We start from the raw sequence: 25621 nt of genomic DNA on the forward strand, positions 1-25621 counted from the left end.
TCCTGTAAATATGTTTAAGTGTATAAATATGTATTTTAAGAGTGTCCTGTCATTGTATATTGTTTTCAGTTAAGGAATGTGCCCTATATAATTAGCACCTATAATAATGGCCCAAGATTGCACTCATTCGGGAAGAGTAGTGAGCATGTGCTTAGCAAGAGTTCTCAGAGTAGTAGGTCTGGAGCATAATCAGATCGGCCCCACCGAAAAGTGCTTGGCAAACTCCCAATCCAATATGCATGGACAAAGTATGCAATACACAGTAAGGGGATACTGATCCGAGAAAGCAGAGTCTTATCCCAACAGGGACCCACTTGAGATGGGGCACTTTGAAGCTATGCAGGAGATTGCCAAACTAATCAATACTAAGGGAAACAAGTATAAGTACCTCCCCAGCGTAGGAGTGAGAGCTATCAGGGGAAGAGGCACAGAGTAACATTATGATTTACCACCAGTTAATATGTCTAACGTGAAGTATGTCCTTGTATGGTGAGCCTTATAAACGGATGTGAATAAAGTTCTTTTTGTACTATAAAAGTTCCTGGAGAACATCCTTATTCTATCTGCATATCCACACCCAGCCTGCACCGAAACAGCGCCCTGAACGGTATGAGAGACTGAGCATTGCCATGTGTGTATATATATATTATATATATATATATATATATATATATATCAACTCAATGTAAACTCCTTAGAGCCGGGCACTCCGAGGGTTACACTTTGTTTTTGCAATGTTTTGCCATCCGGTGGTAGTTAAGAGGTTAACTTTTTCAGTGCCAGAGGTCCCTTCTGGCACTTGCTGTCATTCCACCGCCACCATCCAAAGGTTGATGTAAATGGTTTCCATTGGGCCGACTGCTGACTCACTCATGTTAGTTAAAAAGGGTAGATCATGATCAGTAGTTGTGTACATGGGCTTCCAGAAGCTGGGACATGGGTCAGTACAACTCAGTAACATTGCAAAGATACATCCTTTCCTCTGTCCCTCTACTGTTAAAACTCTAACACAGGCCTCACTCTCTGCCGCCTAGACTATTGTAACTTTCTAATGTCTGGCAATCCTGCCTCTCACCGGTCTCCCCTACAATCTATCCTAAACGCTGCTGCTAGGATTACTCTCTCCTAAATCTGCAGAAATCCCTCTCTTAATTTCCTATTAAATCCCGTATTGCTTACAAAATTATTCTCCTCACTTTTTTAAGGCTATACACTCTTCTGCCCCTACTTCCATCCCAGCCCTAGTTTCTCGCTATACATCTGCCTGAGTCTTGCGTTCTGCTCAAGATGTCTTCTGTCTCCCGTCTGAAACCTTTCTCACTCACTGCCTCATGCCTCTGGAATGACCTTTCCTCTCAACATGCGATTGGCACCATCTCTCTCCACCTTTAACACCCATCTTAAAACACACACCTTTAACAAAACATATTGGTAGCTCCATTGGCTGATACTACACATCTCATAGTCACTGACCATGGCCCCTTGCAGACGCACTTACCAGAACGATCTCCTCTCTCTGTAAGTTCTCCCTACTTACCACGTATAACGTAAGCTCTTCAAGGCAGACTCTCCTTTTCCTCATGTTACTTTTATGTCTGAAGCGTTTATTCCCGTTATGTGTTATATTATTATGTCACGTGTATTACTGCCATGAAGCACTATGTACATGGATGGTGCTATATAAATAAAGACATGAATAATACATTCATACATTCAACTCTGAGTCGTTATGATACTCAAATGTCCTATTATTTGTATTTATAGAGCATTTGCTTTGAGAGAGGGCCCAATGTTATCCTCCTTTGCTATTATTATTGAGCTGCTCATTTTTCCATCTGCCGTTTGTGCACCCCCTCCCTCCTTTGTGCTGTGTGCTGGAATGCCTGCTTGGCTCTATTTATACTCTCTGCTAGATGAGCTGCACATACAACCTGAATGATTATAAAAGTACAATTTGTCATTAGAGGACTGAGATGACGCTAATGGATGAAAGAGTTAAGTTGTTCAGAGTTAACAGATATTACAGGAACTGTGAAGAGATCACAGAAGTCACATCCTTTTTTTAGTTCTTGTTCCTCTGCCTGTATCCATCATCCACAATGATGATTTTTACTGGTAAAGTACTTGATGCAAATACAACTCAAGAATGCTTGAGTGCAGACCCAACATGAGTGATATATCGGGTTTACAGGCTTCCCAGAATTCTTTATTTGAAGTACTCTAATTTGTAAGGTCTATGAGACAATGGGACTTAGTCAATAAGGTCTGAAGTGACCACTGGTATCCCACTGACTCATTGACCTAACCCTGATCATTCCAGTTGCGTGAGATACTGCAAATATTTATCCACAAGTCTTCGAATGCCCCTCAACAATGTTGTCTTGGGCCTGGGTCCCGCTGCATCCGGCGGCGCGCGCGTGTCACTCACCAGACCTGAGTTCCTCCCGAGCCGGCCCCACTGCCCCCTCGCTGCAAGGCACGCTGCGTATTGTGACGCGTCAGCCAGCAGGGGATACACGAGTATCGTGATCACAAGCGGCTACGCGTCACGTGGTGCGGCAGGGAGCCAATGAGGGGGCGGAGGAGGGGGCAAGGGGGAGGAGGGAAGCTGTGAAGCTGTCTACAGCTACGGGAGGGAGGTCTGAGTGTGTATGTTATTCTCCCCCCTCCGGTGCCCGTCTTGCAGGCTGCGCGTGCTGGGGGGTTGCGGCCAGCTCCTGCTGCTGAGCTTGTCTTCCCTGGGAGGAGAGGCAGCAGCAGATGCACAGGGGGGGTGGGGGGAGGGGTGGACTGGGGTGGGGTCTCCCGGTATAAAGATTCCACTGCCCGGTCATGATTGGTGTTCCTGAAAGAATTCTTGCCTGCATGCTCCTCAAAGACAGCATATAGCGGTGAAGTGTCGTGCCGGTGTCCGTCGTGGCCCCGCAACCTCATCATTTCCGCGCCCACACAGCCTGTTTTGGCCACGCCCCCTCACGCCTCAGAACGCCGCCTGCAGACCGCAGATTGCGGTACAGCGCTCTGCACGCGCTGCCTGTTTGCAGTGCGGGTGCGCTTTCTTAGGCTTGTAGGCCAGTTCGTCACTTTAAACTTAATGTATGACTAATCTCTTGATTTGTATAGCGCCATCCATGTACATAGTGCTTCACAGCAGTAATAGCCACAGCAAAATAACACAACTCAAAATGGGAGTAAGAACCTCAAACATAAAACAAACATTAGGAAACGGAATCCCTGACCCGAAAATCTTACAATGTAAGTGTTATGTAGGGAGAATTATTTATGTATCTTCATAATCTCACATAAGCCCTGCCCTATGGAAACCTTTTCTATTACTGTAGATACAGTATAGTAACACAATCTTACATCACGTTCCACAAGCACTAACTTGGTGTTATATTTGACTGGTCCTTCTGCTTCTCCCCTCACTTTCACACTGTGGCTAAGTATTGCATATCCAAGATCTGGCATTACTTCTGTTATTTCAAAGCTAATACTCTACACTAGTGGTCCATGCTGGTATTGGCGGTCCATAAAACCTCTGAAATTCATTAAAGACAGCTATCGCCTACAGTCTAAGAACCTGCTCTCAGAGTCAGCTGATCTTTGCTACTTTCCAGACACAGGTCCATTAGTTTTGATAAATATGTATTTTGGAATTCAGTAATACATTAATGATCTAAATATGTATGGGGGTCTTCTCCATGGTTATTAACAGTGAAATCATACTCTAAAAAAAAGAGAGAGAATCCATGCTTTAAGCGATATCCTCATTCTTTCCCGTCTTGACTGCAACCTTTTTTTGACTAGATCTTGTTATCTTCCTTGCTTATAATATATACAAAACTCTGCAGCTATAATTATTGCACTCTCTGAGATCTCTCTCTGCCTCACTCCTCCTCCGATCTCTACGCTGGCTCTCATTAAATCCCATGTTGCCTACAAAATGATCGTCCTCTGCTTCAAGGCACTTCACATCTCTGCCTGTCTTACAGAAAATCGCTAACTATGGGAACCGCCACACACATATACGGCATCAGGGAGTTGTAAGAAAGCCCCGGTCAGTATATGATCATGTGATCTTGTATCACAATATACGGAGTCTAACCTCTCACAATATTAAGGTTAGAGCTTGACAGGAATTAGATATAATAAACTAAGTTATAGAAACAAACTAAGATCATTCATATCATTAAAGCCCAAATGACCTCACGCTGACAATCTTTGAATCCACATGCATTTTCTCTACAGAAGACACCACTCTTTGTCACCTCCTGTCCTTTTCAACTTCCAGACCCATACAGTAAATCGTAATAGATTGGGGTTACTTCTACTGTACTTCTCTGGCTATTCACCTGCTCAATTCCTGCGCTCTTCTTAGGGCTTTTTCCCTCTCTGTCCCACATGTTTCCACTGCTCTATCCTCCCTAAAATCTTTTCCTCATACATCAGGGCTGGCTAGGAAGGTTGCGAGGCTCTGTGGGGGGCAGTGGTGCTAGGCCTCTTACCTTCTCCTTCACTATCTGTTCCTGTCAGTGTCCACTAATCATGGCGCCTTGACGTCAGATGGCATCGCGTTGCCATGATAACGGATATCACGTGGCGTAGCGACGTAACGTGGCATCACGTGACATTGAGACGTCACATGTCCTCTTGTCATGGCAACGAGATGCCATTTGACGTCGAGCGCCATGATGAGGGATCGCGTTACTGACGGGAAGACATCGCGAAGGAGAAGGTAAGAGAATTACAGAGGCCCGCACTCTCCCCCGGCAATAAATTAAATTGTTGTGGGGAAGAGTGTGGGCCTCTGTAACCGCGGGTCTTGGTGCAGTGGCACCGATAGCAACACCACCTCGCCAGCCCTGCTTATACTGTACCACTCTCTAACCCTTGCAGCTCTTTTCCTCTCACTGCCCCCAAGCTCCCTCTCTTTCCATCTTCACGCTCTGCCTGAAATCCCATCTCTCTAGCTCTGTTATATGACAACCCAAACCTGGCTACTGCATATGTAATTACCTTCTTGCCTTACATATTTTTACACCTCCTCCAGTCTCTGTATCATGGCTATTAACACACCACTTAGATTATAGCCTGTCTTTCAGTGTTTACTTTTATATTTGATTACTGTATCCCTATAGTGTTAGTCTCCCCTCTTTTGTTACCCTATATAACAGGTGTGGGCAACTCTAGTGCTCAAGGGCCACCAGCAACTCAGGTTTTCAGGATATCTCTGCTTCAGCACAGGTGGCTCAGTCAGTCAAAGACTGAGCCACTGATTGAGCCACCTGTGCTGAAGCAGGGATATATTTAAAACCCGACCTGTTGGGAGGTCTTGAGGACAGGAGTTGCCCACCCCTGCTATAGTACTGTATCTCTTTGAAGTGCTGCTTGGCACATTATAAAAAAAACTCTATGCAAAACCAACAGTATCGTTTGACAGGGCTGTAATGCTTTTTAACAGTGGTTTGGCTAGAAAAGAAAAAGTTTACAATATCAACAATGTTTTGTTTTTTTCCTACAGTGATATTGTACTTATTGGTGCATTGGACCTTGTTAGAAAAAAAACATTGCGTGTTCTCAATGATTTATAACACAACAACATTAAGTGGAAGAATATGAGATCATGGACCATGTCCCCTCTTTTCAACCGCTGAATATACACATTTCTTCAACTGACCACCTAGCATTATTGTACCTGAATGAAATAGGACCTGGTGAACTCACACAGCTATTCTCTGGTATTGGGAAAAGCCTTATTATGTTAACAACCCGGTTCTTGTATTTCCAAGGTAATGAGAGAGGCCTGTATCAGTTTTATGTTCAAGATGCGGCTTTACACAGAATAAGCACAGGCATTTTCTGCAGCTGTTATCCCGCTGCTCAGCCTCGAACACTGCCTGCTGCAGTGGAAATTAGTACAAGTGACTTTGCTTCCTGTCATGATGCGAATCAGTGATACGTGACCACAAACCAAATTTGTCTAATTTTATCCTCAGTTTACATTCATCATTGCCAGTGACATTACACAAAAAACACTTTCCTACTGTATTAAAACAGACCATGATGGTTTAAATAGCCCCACTTGGGGAGATATGCCCCATATGGATAATATAGACATACGTTACCGTTCCAAGGTCTGGTAAAGCAAGAGACAGCACTCAATTGTAGAAAACGTCACAAAGTGTATTGGTGAAAATAGTGGTACGTCAAGAAACCCAATGTTTCGGTCCTCCAAAATGGGACCTTCCTCAGGGGTATCCTGTCTAAATTTAGCATAGGTTGAACTTGATGGACCTACGTATTTTTTCAACCTCATCTACTATGTAACTATGTACAGGCATACCCCGCATTAATGTACGCAATGGGACCGGAGCATGTATGAAATGCGAAAATGTACTTAAAGTGAAGCACTACCTTTTCCCACTTATCGATGCATGAACTGTACTGCAATCGTTATATACATGCATAACTGATGTAAATAACACATTTGTAACAGGCTCTATAGTCTCCCCGCTTGCGCACAGCTTCGATACAGGTAGGGAGCCAGTATTGCTGTTCAGGACGTGCTGACAGGCGCATGCGTGAGCTGCCGTTTTCCTATTGAGCGAGATGTACTTACTCGCGAGTGTACTTAAAGTGAGTGTCCTTAAACTGGGGTATGCCTGTACTATGTAACTATGTAATTGCACTACAGTAAAGGTTGTGTTATTTTACACTGTGTGGGTGGTTATTATAGTGTCCTGTGAGGGGCTGCTTCCGCTCTGCTGGGATCCCTCACAGGTGGAGGCGCAGCAGCAGAGTAAGTATACACCCCAGTCTCTCCGTGGCAGAGGCTCAGGCTCCTGGAGCAACAGGTATAAGAGCACCAATAGGTAGTTTCCTGTGTTCTAGGGGAAACAGGGCAATATATATATATATATATATATATATATATATACATATATTTATAATATATTTATAATATATATATTATAAATAAAACTCAGCAGCTATAAATATTGCACTCTAATGAATGTAGTGTGAGGATTGAGACATACTGTAGATGCCTGGACAAGAATAATTCTAGGGATTCACAACATTTTGAATATGAAATATTGACTTGAATGTCAGCATCTTTCATCCCTGTGAAGCTTTGCCGCCCCTAATAACTATATTTTAGTAAAGAAACCGCAGACCTGACTGCAGATAAGGGCCACGTACTCCATGTAGTTTGCCAATTTACCTACGTGCTGTACAGTCTCAGACTTCATTTGATGCCTTCGTGTCTCTTCCAAGCAGGTTTGAATTCCTTTAATGTACAGTACAGCATGTTAAATCATGGCCTGTTATATCCCTTATCACCATTATATCAAAATCCTTTGCTTCTCTTGCAACACACATTCAGATGTGGTATTAATGCTCTGCTTTCAATTAGAGTTTTGTTTCTTTAGAAATCTAGTGATTTTTTTTGGAAATGTAGAAGTTGTGTGGGCATAGTTGATATCTACACGTATATGTTAATTATACAAACACAACGGTGACAATGGCATCCTTGTAAATATTATAGAAATGAAATGATTAAGTATTTCATATATTCAGGCAGCTTTTGATAGCTATAAAAATGTCACAGGCTGAAGATTGATGAAAGAGAGGGTTATAGACACACCCAGAAAGTGGATTTATGTTGTTTTCAATTAAACAAGTTTTCGGATAAAGTCAATGGTACGTTTCAGCTGATTGCACCATTGGAGCTTCATAAAGAAGCGCCTTAGAAGGAGCTTACCATGGCGATGCGTCGCCGAAGATAAGGTAGGAGAAGCTACAGAGGCCTCGCGCAGTCCCCCCGGCATTTAATTTAAATGCCTTGGGGGAGAGCGCGGGACCTCTGAAGCTGCCGAGCCCCCCCTGGAAATTCTCCCACCCTCCCTGGGGGGCGCACCCCCCACTTTGCACACCCCTGCCTTACGCTATTCATCTCTATATAGTTGGTATGGCAATCGTTTTAGGAAGTGTGGGATGGGACTCATTTAAATATACTTTGCATAACCATTAACATATCTCCCAGCCAGGTACGCTCCTTTTTCAGCACAATCATTTCAAATATCCCATCTTAATTTATTTGGAGGGACGTTTCAGGGGATATCTATACGATCAAATCCCGCATCTCACACTCCATTCTTCTCCTCACTTTTAAAGCTTTACACTGTTCTGCCCCTCCTTACATCTCAGCCCTAATTTCTCGTTATGCACCATCCAGAATCTTGCGTTCTTCTCAAGGATGTCTTCTTTCTACCCCCTTTGTATCTAAAGCTCTCTCCCGCCTTAAACCTTTTTCACTGACTGCCCCACACCTCTGGAATGCCCTTCCCCTCAGTACCCGACTAGCACCCTCTCTATCCACCTTTAAGACCCACCTTAAGACACACTTGCTTAAAGAAGCATATGAATAGCACTGTGGCTATTCTGGACACATGATACATAAAGCTTGGCCCCCTGCAGACGCACTTACCAGAACTCCCTCCTACTGTCTCTGTACGTTCTCCCTACCTACCAATTAGACTGTAAGCTCCTCGGGGCAGGGACTCCTCTTCCTTAATGTTACTTTTATGTCTGAAGCACTTATTCCCATGATCTGTTTTTTATATTATCTGTTATTTATTTGATTACCACATGTATTACTACTGTGAAGCGCTATGTACATTAATGGCGCTATATAAATAAAGACATACAATACAAAGACATACAAAACAATACAACTGCCGACGCTTAATAAATTAGAATATTCCTCTCTCACTGTAAAAATTCCAGCCAGAAATGGATTCTTCTTTGTCTCTAAAGCAGAAAAAATCCAAAAATGCGGGTTTTTGTGAGTGATCCACGGACCAAAGGAGCCGGCGGATCCAAATTCGCAAAGACGCTCATCTCTACTGAGCATGCTTTAAGAAATATGGTTTTAAACAGGCTCTGTATCTTTAGTACACAGTTCTATGATATTCCCTTTACATTTCGTTGCGCTTAAAGGCAGGCTAAATGCTTTTTAAAACATAGATTTTGAGTATTACATTTTTTTCTTTTATGGCATCACACATTGAAATTCACTTTCTTCTTACTCGCAAGAAGAAAACTTGCTAAGCTGTTAAAACGCGAGTGGGTAACACACAGTCCGGAGACCCGTTCCCAACATTGTGACTATCCTTTGTGACCGTACAAACATGCCTGCAACGTGACTACACTCCATCTTGAGATATGAGCTCCAACACCGTGCCGGCATTAACATTGACCTATTTGGCTGCTACATTGGACACTGGGACTATATGAGGGGCAACAGCTCTGGGTCATCATTTACAGCGTAATACGTATATATTGTATTGAATTGAGAGGGTTTCTCCTAAGAGTAGAGGCCATTGGGTTAAGGTAGCCACTGACCATAAAGCACTAGTTAAAATGTTTATATATATATGTATATATATACACAGTATATATACACAGTATATACAGTATATATACATATAAGAGGGGTTACACTAAGAATAAGAACATTTTTATGTTCCTGGCTTTTCACACACTGTTCATGAACACTAAAGACAACAAACATAAATTGTAGGTCCATCAACAAACCTGCGCTGCCATGTCAACTAGTTTTGTGAAGAGTAGTTTTCCTCCTTCATCTGTCTTCAGAAAATCTAATAAGCTTCCTATAAAAACACAAAAACAACTCTGATTTACTGTACGTAACAGTTCACAGTGGGGATGTCAGACTGATGTTCTAACATGTTTACCGTCAACTTTTCCATCTATGGGAAATCTGCTTGCCCTGATGAGGCTACCAAGTGGATAGAAACGTTGACTATCACTATAAATATAAAATGTTGCCATGGCCGTCCCTCTACTTGTACCGATTTCCTGGACATGAATGTAGTCAGGCAATGGCCCAACCAAGGAGTACGTACTGTAAGACTACCCACAAAAAATGGACAAGGTGAGATGTCGAAGGTAAAATAAAAACACTCCCATATACATTGTAGTCCAGATCTGAGGTTCTCCAATATGTTATTCTACTGTAACTGCTACTGTATGTTAATTATTGTTTGGAAGACCAGCCTATTTTAATAATATATAGTCACCAATGATTAAGTTTGATCATCACTGGTCCAGGTGATGGACCACTGAGATGATGTGTGATGAGTGCACTCCAGTTCCATTTAAGTTTGCCAGTTTGCACTTGTGACTGGTGGAATAGATCCTGGCAGCTCATCTGCAGTGGGCAAATGTTTTTAAAGATGTGGGAAATGGACAGTGAAAGACAGACTTTATGTGCATCAATATATTTTTGGTTGTTGAAAATTTGCTCACTTCAAACAAGCTGCCTTTCTTGGATACTGACATCTACATAACATACAGTATTGACATCTACTGTACCAAGCTAGAATGAGGCTTTAATATGTCCAGTCTCCAGAAAATATTTTAAGACTTTGGTAAAGTAAAGGATTGGTTTGGCCGATTTTAATTCCACTGGAAAAACAGTAGGAATTTTTTTTATCTTTGAAAATCTGAGTATTGAATTTTGCATCGGTTTTGAAAAGGGGGATTTAAACCGTAAAAAATAAGAACATTTGAAAATTGGAGAAAATTTGAAAATGGGAAAAAATGGTAATAATATAAAAAAAATAGAGAATTAGACAAAAAAACTGTGAATCATCTCTAATATCAAAATACTGTACACTGATGAGTAAAAAAACCTGATAATTTCCAGAGAAAAGGAAGACCTGTTCCCTTACCTTTAGACATATACTCTGTCACAATATAGATTGGTTCGTTCGTAACCACTGCAAAAAGTTGCACCAGTTTGTTATGCTGGAGCATTTTCATCAAGTTGGCCTCATCCAGGAATGCTTTTGGAGACATGGTTCCTTCTTTCAACGTCTTAATGGCAACTTTTACTTTATTTTTATAAAATCCTACACGGGCACAAAGAAAGACAGTGAAATTAGTATATTTAAACACAGGGCCTCAAAATGCTAATAAAAATCAATCACGGTAGAAAATGATAGGGCAAAAGTAGTGCATTTCTGGGGCAAAAGCAATGCTCCTTTAGTAGACGTGGTGTGTTTGTTGCCCCAGAATTGCACCAATTTTGCTCTGACACTTGCCTTTTGTCATAGGCATGAACATTGAGATCTACTGAGTAAATAACTTTAAAGGGGGCTATGTATTTAAGTGTCCTGATTGTAAAACAAGTGCAAGGTAGAGCAAAGAAACAACGCCAGATTTATCCTCTTCATGGGGACTCGTTCTTTGGTAAATCTGCTGCACTTTTTAGCTCCACTTATTTTCCAGCTGGGAGACTTTGCTATATGTATCACTCTATAATTCAGTGTACAGAGATGTACCTCCCACTTCCAAACTGTTGCCAAATATAGTGTAAAAAATAGCCACAATTTCAAGCTTCTGATGTTCATGTCGTCAGTAACTCTCAAGTCGGTACAGTCTAATCTTAGTCCTTAAAACGTAAATAATTCAGTACATTCCAAAGAATGCAGTACAAAGTCTGAACTTTTAAGGAAGCTATTAAGATTTCTGAATGCTGATGCAAGCACAATTACTTATTTTGCAAAGGATCCCCCCCCCAGTTAATTTAATTGTACAACACAAATACTCACCCATCCACACTTCTCCAAATTGCCCTGCTCCAAGTTTCTTCACCAACTTGAGAGATTCACGAGGGATTTCCCATTCATCTGCCCCCCATTGGCTCTGAGGCTGTGGCTGGCAGGGCTGTGTGAGTTTACTGCATAAGCCGTCAGCTTTTTCTAACATTGTAAAAAAGATTAAAGTTATCCAAGATGAAAGGAAGGTGATCACAGCCCAATCAATGCTATGTACATGTGTTCAGAACTTGTAGAAATACAAGATGCAGCCACGATTATTAGAACTCTTGCCTGGGAAATTCTGGGGCAGTCTTACAGTAAATGTCTCAACATTTCTGTGAGATTGGTAATGGCCCATCGGATTAACACAGCAGTGTTGCTGTGTTAATCCGATGTGTTCTAATACTGGTGGCTGCATCTATAGAGCTACTGCACAGTGTGAATAACACACATTCCACAAACTGCAATACATTTGTCTTCTCTTTTCTCTTTATGTAGTGCATAAAAAAGTTAATATACTGACACACCATAAGCTTTGAGTAATTATGGTCTTCACTATAAATGTTGTCTATTACATCAATAGCATGTGCACACATGGTTTGGTGTAGCCCAAAATGTTCTTATTGTATAAATTAAAGTGGTCTATACAGTACAAAGGTAGAAAAAGCTTACTGTCTTCAGAGCTGCTGCCACGCGTGGTAACACAGAAGGATTAAAACTATGGTGGTACCATATAGAAGCAGGGGACCCCCCCCCCTCCCACACTTCGATCGTGGCAGACACTGTCCTGGACGCCACAAACATTTGCGGAGCCGGGGGTCAGTAAGTCTTACTACATCTGTATCTGTACAGTAAAGCTAAGACAAAGTGTCTTAGCTTTACACGGTAAGAGGACTGATTTACACGGTAGGAGGATTTTAAATGAATTTTATATCATAGGATTTTGCGTGCAACACAAAACGATTCAATCAATTCTGCTGCTTGACCACTGAAGTAAATACGCCTGCCCTGTATATTATAGTTCCAGCTCCTGCTTTGACAGGAATAAGTAGAAGGCGGAATGCAAATTCCTATATTTTCCACTGAACGCCTTGAAGTGGCAGACACTTTTTCTTTATGCCAAGCCACAAGGAAGTATATGATACCTTGGTTTCAAAAGTAAAAAGCATTTTTGAAAAACAAGCATACAGTACATATGCAGTAAGCCTACTAAGCACTAGGGATTGGACGGAACTGTCCTGGATTTGAGGAATTTCCCGAGCAGTCCCCCTCACAATCCGTTCCGCAGTGTAACATCCATCGGCAGATTGTTCCAGATTCAACCTGTGCAAATTGATCAAAACCCGCCATGGGATACAATCCGCTGGTGCATTTTACCAATCTAATATGCAGATTCCGCAATCCACTGATTGGATTCTTACAACCCGCCATGGGATTGCGGAATCCGCAGAGTGGATTGTCGGTGAAAAAAAAAAATCCAGAAAACGCGAATCGACCTTTTTGAGACTGATTCGTGGAAATCTGCAACCCAAAGGAACCGGCCGATCCAAACGCGGCCAAAAAATATGCCCATCTCTACCAAACACCAAGGACCTTTTGTCGCTTTATAGTTTAACAATGGGGGCAAATCAAGTTGTGAGAAAACGTTGGTTTCCACATATTAAACATGTGGGCTATAGGGATTCTTCCAGCTCCAAAATGTGTGTCCTAGCTAGCATAGCACCAGCTAGTAAACATGTCCAGTGATGTCTTCGCTGAATACGGTGTGCCAGTCTCTTCATATTGCAAAACAAATACCCCTTTTGGATTCCATCAGCCGTGAGTTATCAGTAGGTTTGCACTCATAAATGGCGGTAGGCATTGCTGGTGGACATTGTTTGCCGTCGTGAGAACAAGACTAGTAGAGAACTTCTAGGGGCAATATTTGAGGTTAGTCTGTTAATTGTACTAACTCAAGTCCATGTTAGCCATGGCATTACTTGGCAGTAGCAACTCTGATTTAAAAACCTGCGAGGATATATTTTTGCCCAATGCTATATCATATACAAAGAATGTATTTTTAAAACTGTGTTTTAGTTTGTTACCGTACACACTCTATTTAACGCCTTCACACCTCGAGTGGCCAACAAAAGGTAGTCCTTTATTACGTACCGTATTACAGTACTGTATGTCCTTTGGAAGTGAAAACATTTTATATCAAATATATCAGGAGATAAAACGGATATGATTCTAATGCCAAACACTAGGAGGACAGACAGCCAAACAATACTTATGTGTTTGTTAACGCACTTGGGAATTTATGGAAAACATTTTACAATATCTGAAATAAAGAAAAACGTGTTTGTTACAACAGCAAAGCTATAGTGCACTTACTGGAATAATAGTTGATCGTCGGGAAGCGCAAACATGTGGAAACAGAAAAAATATCCTGATGGTGCAATATTGTTATAATAAAGTGAATACGTTTGTTCTAGAATCGATGTGCAGAATACTCACAAATGTGAGAAGAGATATGTACACATAATGGTATCTTTGGATGATGATCCGCCAGTTGCGGTGTAGATGGGTAGAGACTGGTCTGAAGTTGGATGACGTCATTTCCAGTTTCGCTGACACGCATCCGTGAGACGCACGCCATCCCACAGGGGAAGCAGAGAGACTTCTGATCCTGCTGCCGAGATCCTATTTATGAGATCTAAACGCTTGCTACAATCTTTTACCATGTGAGTGTATTGCATTATACTTACTTTTTATAAAATTCGCATACAGTCTGCGCAATGTGCAGCTCTTTTGTCTAATACTAAGGTTACCAGTGTTTATCCGCACTAAGAATCTACCCATCTACACCGCAACTGGCGGATCATCATCCAAAGATACCATTATGTGTACATATCTCTTCTCACATTTGTGAGTATTCTGCACATCGATTCTAGAACAAACGTATTCACTTTATTATAACAATATTGCACCATCAGGATATTTTTTCTGTTTCCACATGTTTGCACTTCCCGACGATCAACTCTTCATCCATTTCACACGGGATTGAGAGAGCAATCCCACACTGGGTCACAGCAGCATCCATCAAATGTGTTTGTATTTTGTATCACTGCTGATCACTATTGCACTAATTATTTGTTGCACATTGATAATTTGAGCGCCACTATTGATAAGTTTGTTTTTCACTTACTGGAATAATGTTGCACTAGTTCCTGTAGTGAAGAGAATGTGTTTCTAGGCGAAATATAATATCCTCCAGCATCTAAAGTTCTGATTTGATAGTGTTTCGTTAGGTCTCCAAGGGTCGGGTCATTGTCTCTTACTGAAAGTGAAAAGGTGCCTAAAAAAAAAGCACAAAATTACACCTCTTTAGTACAGTGCAACAACTTTAAGTGGCATATTTATTAAAAGCGCAGTTCCACAGGGCACCAAATTGAACTAAAAACATATTTAATAGTTCATACCCAGGTGTGATACTATTTAAGAGCATAAATATATCTAATTATACCGATAAGTTCAGAAGAACAAAAAGGGTAATTGGTTACCACCGTGGTTGACTGTGCACTTGCTTGGCCCAGGCGTGGGTATATAAGCGGTGTAATGCTGCAGGCAAAATCTAAGCCAATAGACATGATCCATGGGCTCATTTTCATGCCACTACCCACAATCCTTGCCTTCAGATTAACCCTTGTATGATGTGGCAATGGGTGAATGAAGGGTTTGGGCAAAATGTGGAATACATGCAGATACACTCATGGATATTCTATCTGTGTGGTACTTTGTAGAGTGGAGGGTTTGTGTCCCTTTGGTACCCACCATTACTTAATTGTGTCTGGAAATGTTTCAATGTGTTAATTTACAGTGGGACCCTGAATAGGGTGTGGTGATGGTCTTTGTTCCACTGCTGTATTAACCACCCCCACTGCAAATAACTACAGTCACAAGAATGACAGTGTCAGGATAAGGCTGCGGCCAGGGTGAGTGAGAACGTGCTGGCGCTCGAGTACGGCGCTCATTTTGCTCTGGGGATTTGTGTCCTGCTAGTTGTGCGTGTAGAGGTCATGATGGGGGGTGTGGCCATGACATCACGGACCTGGTTTGCTCTCATTGGGCGAACCGCTCACGTGACGCACTAGCGAGCAGCAAATCAAATTGATTTGTCTTGCCAAGCAGCTGAGCACCATACGGTCACGGGCAAATAATCGTGGCCCGGAAGGATTAATGCCTGGGAGATCCCATTGAAAAGAATGGACCGCCCCTGCAGTGTCGTTGCGGCAGCCACCTTCCCGGTGCCTCTGCATTTCTGTGTTTTATTAGTGGTACAGGGGTGGTAAGGATGGCTACATCTGTACTTACAGTATACGCACACATGTTATCTCCACTCTGCCCAAGATTTACTCCTCTTCTGTACCCTCATACCTTTTAGCCACTCCTACCTCCAAGGCTACACCTCAGCTCTGGAACTTACTCCCCTTCACTGTCAGATTATTCCCAGTGTTTCATACATGTAAAATTCCCCTAAAAACGATTTTTTTTCAAAGAGACCTATCCAACACCCTCCTGATTTCCTCTTAACAGTAAAATTACTGATAGCTTACATCGTACATCTTAAGAAGACCAGGCCTTGCTCACTAGTGATTCCTTTTTGTACATGTTCTCTTTTGCACCTGCTAGAGTGTAAGCTTATTGCAATAGAGACCTTATGACCAATTGTGTTATTGTGCTTACTGTACATTGATGCCAATCTGTTTGTTATGCCATTGTATGACCAAACTGATGACAGCAATATGTACAGTATAAAGGGTAAAAACTGGGTTATTGATGACTTTTGGGGAAAATATTTTTAAATCAGGTGAAAGGTTTAACATTTTGCTTTCTTTTCATTTAGATTGCGGGTGATAATGCATCACTTTTCTAATAAGTTAAAAAGGTTTATGCATGTTCCCTATAGAACCTAACAGACATGTGATATGATAAGGGAGAGATAAGGAAGATGTCAAGGGCAGTATCTCCACATTGTGTTTTTGTTGTTGTCTTAACTACAAAGTCCCTTCTGCATCTGGAATAAACTCACACAAGCTTTGCATCTGTGCAGAAAATCTTAAGTGAAGTCCGTAGTAGCCAGAAAATGAATAAATAAGTACAGTTTATTAACTTTTTGCAACTTGTACAGACTTTGGGTAATGTTTGCATATACTTTTCCAAAGAAGTTGCTTTGCTTTCTGTACGGAAAATCCTGTATGGATGTTGTGTAAAATTCATACAATGGGATTTTTTTTTTATAATAAATGCTATGATTTACACCAAATCTTTGATTGACCGGCAGATATAAACACTGGCTTATAAATCCTAAACTTGTGGATTAGAGGTACATTAAAAATCACAATTTGACATGTCTCATTGGTATAATTAAGCCCAGATAAAAATGGGTTTTATTTTTGCACATTAGAATGGTCCATAGTAATCATGGCCACGTGTGTAATTACATCCAAGGGAAGGAATATGGCAAACAGTGGGCACAACTGTGATTTTAGATAAAGGCCTTAGTACAGGCGTTCTCAACTCCAGTCCTCAAGACACCCCCAACAGTTCAGGTTTTGAGGATATCCCAGCTTCAGCACAGGTGGCTCAACTAATGGCTCAGTCTTTAGTCCACTGGCCCAGTAGATACTGTTGTCTCTGAATTGGAGGTCCAGTTTTTTGACCGGGGTGTGTGCACCTGATTCAAGTGACTGTGTATTGTAAGCACACATGGAAAATAGATCTGTATGCTTGGATTCTTCTATAGCACATTCTGTCAATGATAAATTTAAATTGCAGTTGAAATGTAGAAAGTGCTAGAGTGACCATTCCCCATCAGCCTGCAATGGACACGGAACACGAAAAAGACATCGCAAAGCAATTACGCGCGAGGTTAACATGTATTGTGTGAACTAAAGCAGACCTGACGCATTAGCCAGTACAGTTTATAGATGCAGCTGGAGATAACTCCTCGGATATGCATCAAAAGAGTTGTGGTTTCCTGTGTCTATTTCTACAAAATATCAGCCTGATATGATCTAATTGTTATTGACTCCAATGTATTTACATGGATATGGAGTAACGTAAAGAACAAATTAGCATGGGTGAATGGGTTATGCTTGAATTTGATGCACTAACACACTTTTTGTATTTTCTTACAAATAGCTTTAATAGAACATTTGAGTTAATCTCCGATTTATATAAATACTTGTCAATAAAACACGTACAGAAGTACATTTTCTTAAAGTAATAATCTGCAAAAGGCATGTCATTTATTACCTGGCCATTCATGCTCGCCTCTGGCCTTTAGCCCATCAAGGCATTGCTGGCGAGGTAATGTCCTGTCTTGAGGATATTATAGTTATTATAGGCAAATGTAGTTGCTATTAAAGGTTAATTAAATTAAAGGGATAAGAAGCTTGGTCTCCATAGCGTAAAACCATTTATAAATTCATAAAACTCCATGAGATACTGTACAATAACAGTCACAATTTTTTCAATTGTAATTGCTTGTAACAGCAATCAATCAGTTACCAAACCGCCTCATCTCGGAGGAAGTCCAATGGGGAATTAGGAATGGTAAATTCCCATAAACACAGTCCCAAACATTCAATGTGGAACTCCATAGCAGATGCGCTCCAAGAAGCAACCAGTTAGATCAAACTGCTCAGACCTCCAGCGTGATGACGTCAAAGCGGAACCCAACACGTTTCATCCCGATCCCGTGACTTCTACCTGCCAACCCTAGTCCTTCAGCGTTATGACGTAAGAACAGAACCCAACACGTTTCATCAAGATCCATCTTCAGGGTAGTAAACAAATTCTATATGCCCCTCCGTTATACCTCTTAGTTGCTAGGTAACGCAAACAAAACCAATAGGGTGTCGCTGGGAAACCCGACAGAGCATATTCAAAAATTACACCAAGCTAAACAATTCAACTAAAGATAATTATAGGCTAAACTGTTAGAAATTCCAAGCATTATTGAAATCCCAGCTCAGAATTTTTGGCAATATGCAGATAGGAAAAAGCAGGCACCGGCAGCCACACAGGATCAGCAAATAAGGATTAATAAAGAGAGCTAGTTCCCAGAATTTTTGGCACCTTGTCAAGTTTTCCTGCCAATCAGCTGTGAGCTCATACACATTGAGTGAGAGCATCTCTCCGATAGGAGGTGATTGGACAGGAGGCACCTGGCGGGTACTGACTCCTCCTCAACCTTGCCTGCAGAGAGCTCTACACTGAGTGTGTGTGTTTATAGGTTGAGGAGGTGGCTGCAGACTATGTGTACAGAGGGGGGATGCAGTGTGTCTGCATTGTGTACAGAGGGGAGGAGCTGCAGAGTATGTGCCTGCAGTGTGCATGTTTACAGTATGTACAGAGGGGAGGGGCTGCAGTGTGTGTCTGCAGTGTGTACAGACAGAGTTGCCACCTCTTCGGCTTTCGGGAACTTACCTCGGGGCTTCAGGTGGCGGAGTTTTGGCGCCTCCGGTATTCTCCTGTATTCTTTTGTATTTCCCCCTCCAACTGCAGTGAACATGGCGTCAAATGGTGCCCTGTTGCCATGGCAACGGGATGCTACGTGACATCATAACACTACGTGGCATCACGTAGCATCATGACGTCATGTAGCAGCACATTACCATGGCAACATGGCATAATTTGGCGCCGAACAGCCATGTTCACTGCAGTTGGAGGGGGAGTTGCAGCAGGATGCCGGGAGATGCTGCATCACGTAAGGGAATTTTTTTTTTACATTTTCTCTGGGTTGGCCTTCAGTAGAAAGTGGCAACCTGTGTACAGAAGGGATGGGCTGCAGAGTGTGTGTCTGCAGTATGTGTCAGTGTGTACAGAGGGGGGCTGCAGAGTGTGTGTGTTCAGAGTGTGTCTGTGTGTACTGTGGGGGGGGGCTGCATAGTGTGTGTGTTCAGAGTGTGTTTGTGTGTACTGTGGGGTGGAGGGGCTGCAGAGTGTGTCTGGAGAGTGTGTGTGTACAGAGGGGTAGGGCCCACAGAGACACACACACACATCCAACAGAGACCCCCACACCCTCCACAGAGACACAGAAACACACTTTACCATTGGGGAGGGAGAGCGAGGGGAGGGGTGACTAGCAAGGCCTCACTCAGGTCCCGCGGGCAGATGCGGCTGTTGGGTCCGCCTTTCGGGGGCGGGGGACATTAGTAGTACTGCATCATGAGGACAGAACATGATTCTTGCAAGGTGCCAATGAACAGATCTGACAGTATTACCCCTCCTACGGGTGGCTTCCAAAAGCCGATGACAGTGAAAGGGAAGCTGGTACTGTATGTTACTTTAGTATCAACTGGTGAAAGGCACTGGCCGGTGATGTTCCAGCCTCGTCATTGAGCGTGACATCCATGTCCTAGTCAGTGTAAGTTCCTCCCTTTGTGTCTATGTCTTTATAGTAAGATGAGTCTTCACTATCAGTGGAATGCTTGGAATACTCACTACCGGGTGTTGATAAATAGGACAGCGGGCGTCATGTTACTCAAGATAATCATCCGTGTCACCTTCAGCCTTGGCCCGACACAATAGATTCTGTTGCTGTTGGACTGCCTCCTTCAGTGCTCCAAAACCACCTTTATTAATTGGATTCCGATCAGTGGAAGTTGGGCCAAGTTCTGAATGTGCATACTTACTGTAAGGGTTGCTGCAAGATTTGCTCTCACCGGAGATGGCAGGGGCAACAACCTGCAGCCATGGATCAGATCAATTTTCATCAGAATCGTAGTGGTTCGAGCGAATTATAACCTCTGGAGATTTCTCTGAGACTTTCGAGTCCCAGGCACTCTGTAATTGTACTTCCCCTTAGGCAGTGGGGCTGGTCTGCATTCCTTCTGCAAATCAGTCCCAGCGCCAAGGGGCACTGACCAGAGTAGCCCCTCCCTGAAGATCCATTGAGGGTTCCTGAATTTTTCCTTCGCTCAAAACCCACTTTTTACCATCGGGCAAAATGTTTTTTCCTGTGATGGGCGAGTCTTTTAGTCGCTGATGAAACAATTCGGATAAACTAACATCAGTCTAATCGGTAGTGGCTGCAAGATTACAAATCTTGTCAATATAAGTGACGAAATTCCCAGAACCTTGTTTCATGTCTAACAAAACATTCTCTCTGCTTCAAGCTTGGGTCCTTCTTTTAAAGGTCCCACCTAATTCATTTTCAAAGTCTCAATAATTGTCAAGAAAGGGACTGTATGTTAATATTAGTGGATGCACTGACATCACCTGTAAGGTTTCCTATAATAAAGGAAATGTAGCATAAGTTAAAGGTTTAAATAGAAATTGTATCTGGAACTGTGTAAAGAAAAATGTGGAACTTTACAGGGTTCCGGTTGAATCATTCAGGTAAGGGTAAATTCAGGTAAACAGTACTGTATGTTTAGCTGATGCCACGGTAGCGATTGAAGCAGGAATAACTGGTTGCAGAAGAGCCTGCAGGTCCACACACTACTGGCATTCTCGGTACGCAGGCCACACCAAACTCCATCCGCAAAACTTGTACTGCATCTGCCAGTTCCTGAAGATAATCTGTCAATTTTTTAAGCTCCATTTTCCTTTGGGATAAAAAAATGGTTTTGCAAGCTCTAAGAACTCTGGGAAATGACAGAGGCTCAGGAAGGAAGATAATGAAAATAGGGTTTAATCAGAGCAGAGACAAGCAATCCGAGATCATTCCCAATATACTGTAGAAGGCAAGGTCATGTACAGGCAGGCAGCAAATACTTAAGGGAGTAGGCAAAAGTAAAGTCCAGGAGAGATCTGAGGTCATACACAGGCGACAGTAAATACTTAGCTGAGAGGCAGAGGAAAAGGAAAGCATGGACTGTTCAGAAAAGGAGTTGCAACGCAAGGAGTGTTGCAGTTCCTGATCTTAAATAGGTTCCAAGGCAGGAAGTGGACGAGTTCTAGGTGACAATGCCTTTGGGAGTTGTAGTTTTCTTAATTTCTGCATCCTGGTGGATATTACTAGTACTGCATTATGTGGACAGAACTAGATTCTTGCCAGGTGCCGATGAACAGGTCTGCCAAATAGCTTGAACTCATGGCTACTGCCCCACACCCTCAGTTGCTCTTACCAACATTTGTGGCCAAGCACGGCCATCTACTTTATTTACTCCCTTATCTGCTGTCTCCCAACATACCACTTAGATTGTAAGCTCTTTTACTGCACTTATTGTATTTTAATTCCTTGTATTATATTGTCACTTTTGTAAATCACTGACACTGTGGACGCTCTATAAAGATACACATATAATTGATGCTTGGAATTTGACCAATCAGCATGCAGCATTTCAATCATGCCCCTCTGTACAGCCAACATTAAGTTAAAGAATCTCATTGAAATGCATGAACGATGTAGAGTCCAAATGAGTAGGCCATTGTGCATTAGGCAAACGCCATTGTAGTATTGATCTGGATCAGTGTTTGTCATATCCAATGTGTAACGGATCGGGGGACACGCGCCTCTCAGTGTGTCCCCTTCACCTTAAGCCCCACTGCGGTTAGCTGCCCTGGTTCCCTGCTCCCTTAGTCTCACACCCCCTCCACGCCGAGCCGTTTTTCCGCGGCGCACGCCGCACATCCAGGCACGCGATCGGGGCGTGCGCACGGTAGCCTTGCAGAAGGTGCGCACACCCGATCGCTTATGATGGATCGGGGGACACGCACCTCTCAGCGTGTCCCCATCACCTCAGACCCCACTGCGGCTAGTTGCCCTGCTCCTCCGCTCCCTCACTCTCTTACCTCTTCCACGCCGAGCCGCTCCTCCGCGGCGCACGCCGCACGCCCAGGCACGCGATCGGGGCGCGCGCACAGCAGCCTTACAGAAGGCGCACGCACCCGATCGTTTTACCAGCCCTCTCGCACCGCTGGCTCCGCCCCCCCATTGGCTGCAGGCGATTGCTGTGGATTACACCCCTGTCTCCTCCCCTGCTCACCTGGACCTATCCCTGCAAGTACCCAGACAAACCTCTACTCCACCCCTTGCTTCTATTGGCCCTCTTTCCTTTATAACCCCACTTTGTCCTCTCATTCCTTGCTCTGCATAGCTTCTCTGTAGCTCCTGTGTGCAGTGTCTATGCCTAGCTCTGTTATCTGTTTTAGCTCTGGTTCCTGTCCCTGCCCCTGTTTGGATTCCTTTGGATTGATCTTGGCTCTGTTTGACTATGTGTACCTCGCTTCCCCTGGACTCTGCTTTGGACCTCACTACGTTGCTTTCTCCTGCCCCTGACTCCTGACTCTTGGACTATTACCCTCCGACTTCTGGCACCCCGGACTCAGCAAGTATAACGTTAACCCTTCTCTCACCAGGCCCGGCAACGCAACTTACCACACTCCGGGCACGCCCTCACTGCTGTGGGTGCGTGTTATACCCTTACCCACCTCAGTACAGGGGACTGGCCAGGTCTATGGGCATACAGGCGTTACACAATGTCTGCATGTTGCTCCTCTTTAACTCAAATATTTCCTTACACCCCTACATGTTTCCTACTCTCGACCCAAGAATGGCTCATCTTGGTACCTTTTACCTCTGCAGCAGCGGTTCTCAACTCAAGTCCTCAAGACCCCCCCCCTCCCACCCCCACAAACAGGTAACGTTTTGAGGATATCCAAGCTTCAGCACAGGTGGCCCAACTTTGACTGAGCCCTCTCCCATCTTAAACCTTTTTCACCCATATCTCCCCATCTAAAATACTCCGTTTCACACAATAATCGTCAAGCACATTCTTTTTCCATTTTTAAAGCATAGCTGAAAGTCCTCTTAAAAGAAGCATCCCTTTAAGTTATTTACACCTACACTACTGACTGCAGGTGCACTTGACCTCCCTGACTGGGCTTTTAATAAATGCACTTTTACTTCTACGGTGTCTGTAAGTCTCCCAAAATACATAATTCACCTCTTATATTGTACGCTCTTTGTAAGCTCTCATTTACTTGCTTCTCTTACCCCATTCTTTGCACTTTATTGGCATCTTGAAAACGAATGCGTACACTGTTGGTGCTCCACAACTCAAACTATATATATGAAATTATATACATGTATACATACATGAAAGGCATTGCATACACAATGACACATACCTTGAGTTGTTTCACTGTCACGAATAAGAAAACTCCCAAGCTTGTTTCCTGGTGCCATCAACTCTCTCTCCGCATCCTTTCGGCCAATCTTTTTAAAATACCAACTGCAGATAAAAAGGGAGATATCTCTTAGGGTACCCAACATGTGTATTTAACGTGCTCACGTGGAATAAAATTGCAGCAAAATTATATCAGATTTGTTGTTAAATCAAGAGACCAAAATGCAATCTTAAGATGTCAATAACATTGCAATGGAGACAACTGACGGAAAGATTGATCATTGTGACGGAAATATTGATCAATGTGAAGGAGATTGATCACTGTGAAGGAAAGATTGATCACTGTGAAGGAAAGATTAATCACTGTGAAGAAGATTGATCACTGTGAGGGAAAGATTGATCATTATGAAGGAAAGATTGATCATTGTGAAGGAATGATTGATCATTGTGAAGGAAAGATTGATCATTGTGAAGGAAAGATTGATCATTGTGAAGGAAAGATTGATCATTGTGAAGGAAAGATTGATCATTGTGAAGGAAAGATGGATCATTGTGAAGGTAAGATGGATCATTGTGAGGGAAAGATTGATCATTGTGAAGGAAAGATTGATCATTGTGAAGGAAAGATTGATCATTGTGAAGGTAAGATTGATCATTGTGAGGGAAAGATTGATCATTGTGAGGGAAAGATTGATCATTGTGAAGAAAAGATTGATCATTGTGAAGGTAAGATTGATCATTGTGAGGGAAAGATTGATCATTGTGAAGGAAAGATTGATCATTGTGAAGGAAAGATTGATCATTGTGAAGGTAAGATGGATCATTGTGAGGGAAAGATTGATCATTGTGAAGGAAAGATTGATCATTGTGAAGGAAAGATTGATCATTGTGAAGGAAAGATTGATCATTGTGAAGGAAAGATTGATCATTGTGAAGGAAAGATTGATCATTGAGAAGGTAAGATTGATCATTGTGAAGGAAAGATTGATCATTGTGAGGGAAAGATTGATCATTGTGAGGGAAAGATTGATCATTGTGAAGGTAAGATTGATCGTTGTGAAGGTAAGATTGATCATTGTGAAGATTCACCATTCTTCCCCATTGCACATTCATAACAGTGTCAATGAAAGGAGAGATACAGACATCGTGAATTTTGGACATTTAATGACTGGAAAAATAGCAGGGAAGACTTTATTTTGAATATTGGAGAAAAACATTAAATTCCGACATTTGTTGCATTGAAAAACTATGCATTTCTTTTCGGACCAATAGCCTTAACTTGCAGATTTGTTAATTTCTAAAGAAGAAATCTTAGGAACAGATTCACACATCGTTAATTTAATCTTTCTTGCCTCTGATTCATCAGGTAGAAGCTGGGGATTGAGATTAGGAAGATGTAAGCCTCCAGAGGAGGAGCTGGGTTGAAATCCAGGAAGGGTATTTCCTCCTGAAACAAGGTTTTGCCTAATTTTCTTCATGGGTTTTGGCACCAAGGGCCCAGCCATGGCTCAATTCAATCCGAACTGCAGCAGTTTTTTTGGGGGGGGAGCATGGGGGGTTGTTTGGGGGGGGGGAGGTTGGAAATGGTGCAGAAAGCATATCAGCAACATATAAAGTCTGCTGAACTTTAAGTATATTTTTATTTTACTTACGTTATGTTTATATGCCTTAACTTTATATTATTTTAAATAACATTTCATGTTTGCCATATGTAGGTTGCACTGCTCCATTAGAGGTAAGTAATCATACAGTTAGGAGTTAACAAGTATTTCCTCAAATATATATTTTTGTTTATTTTATATAACATACAGTACCACTAAATTTTTGCCAAGTGTGATACTTGACAAATTGATGTACTGTACATTAATG

General features: G+C 42.4%; 1 protein-coding gene across 1 annotated transcript in view; it reads right to left on the minus strand.

Moving 5' to 3' along the window:
- The window catches only part of BLK (BLK proto-oncogene, Src family tyrosine kinase), a 76051-nt gene that overhangs the window by 20475 nt on the left and 29955 nt on the right, over nt 1–25621 (minus strand). The window contains exons 6-10 of the mRNA XM_075598609.1: nt 23754–23857; nt 14818–14967; nt 11643–11792; nt 10761–10940; nt 9601–9677 (exon numbers count right to left, since the gene is read on the minus strand). Coding sequence (XP_075454724.1) covers nt 9601–9677; nt 10761–10940; nt 11643–11792; nt 14818–14967; nt 23754–23857 — 661 coding nt within the window. The remainder of the gene's footprint in view (nt 1–9600; nt 9678–10760; nt 10941–11642; nt 11793–14817; nt 14968–23753; nt 23858–25621) is intronic.

The sequence above is a fragment of the Ascaphus truei genome, chromosome 4 (genome assembly GCF_040206685.1).
Source record: "Ascaphus truei isolate aAscTru1 chromosome 4, aAscTru1.hap1, whole genome shotgun sequence".
Taxonomy (NCBI): Eukaryota; Metazoa; Chordata; class Amphibia; order Anura; family Ascaphidae; genus Ascaphus; species Ascaphus truei.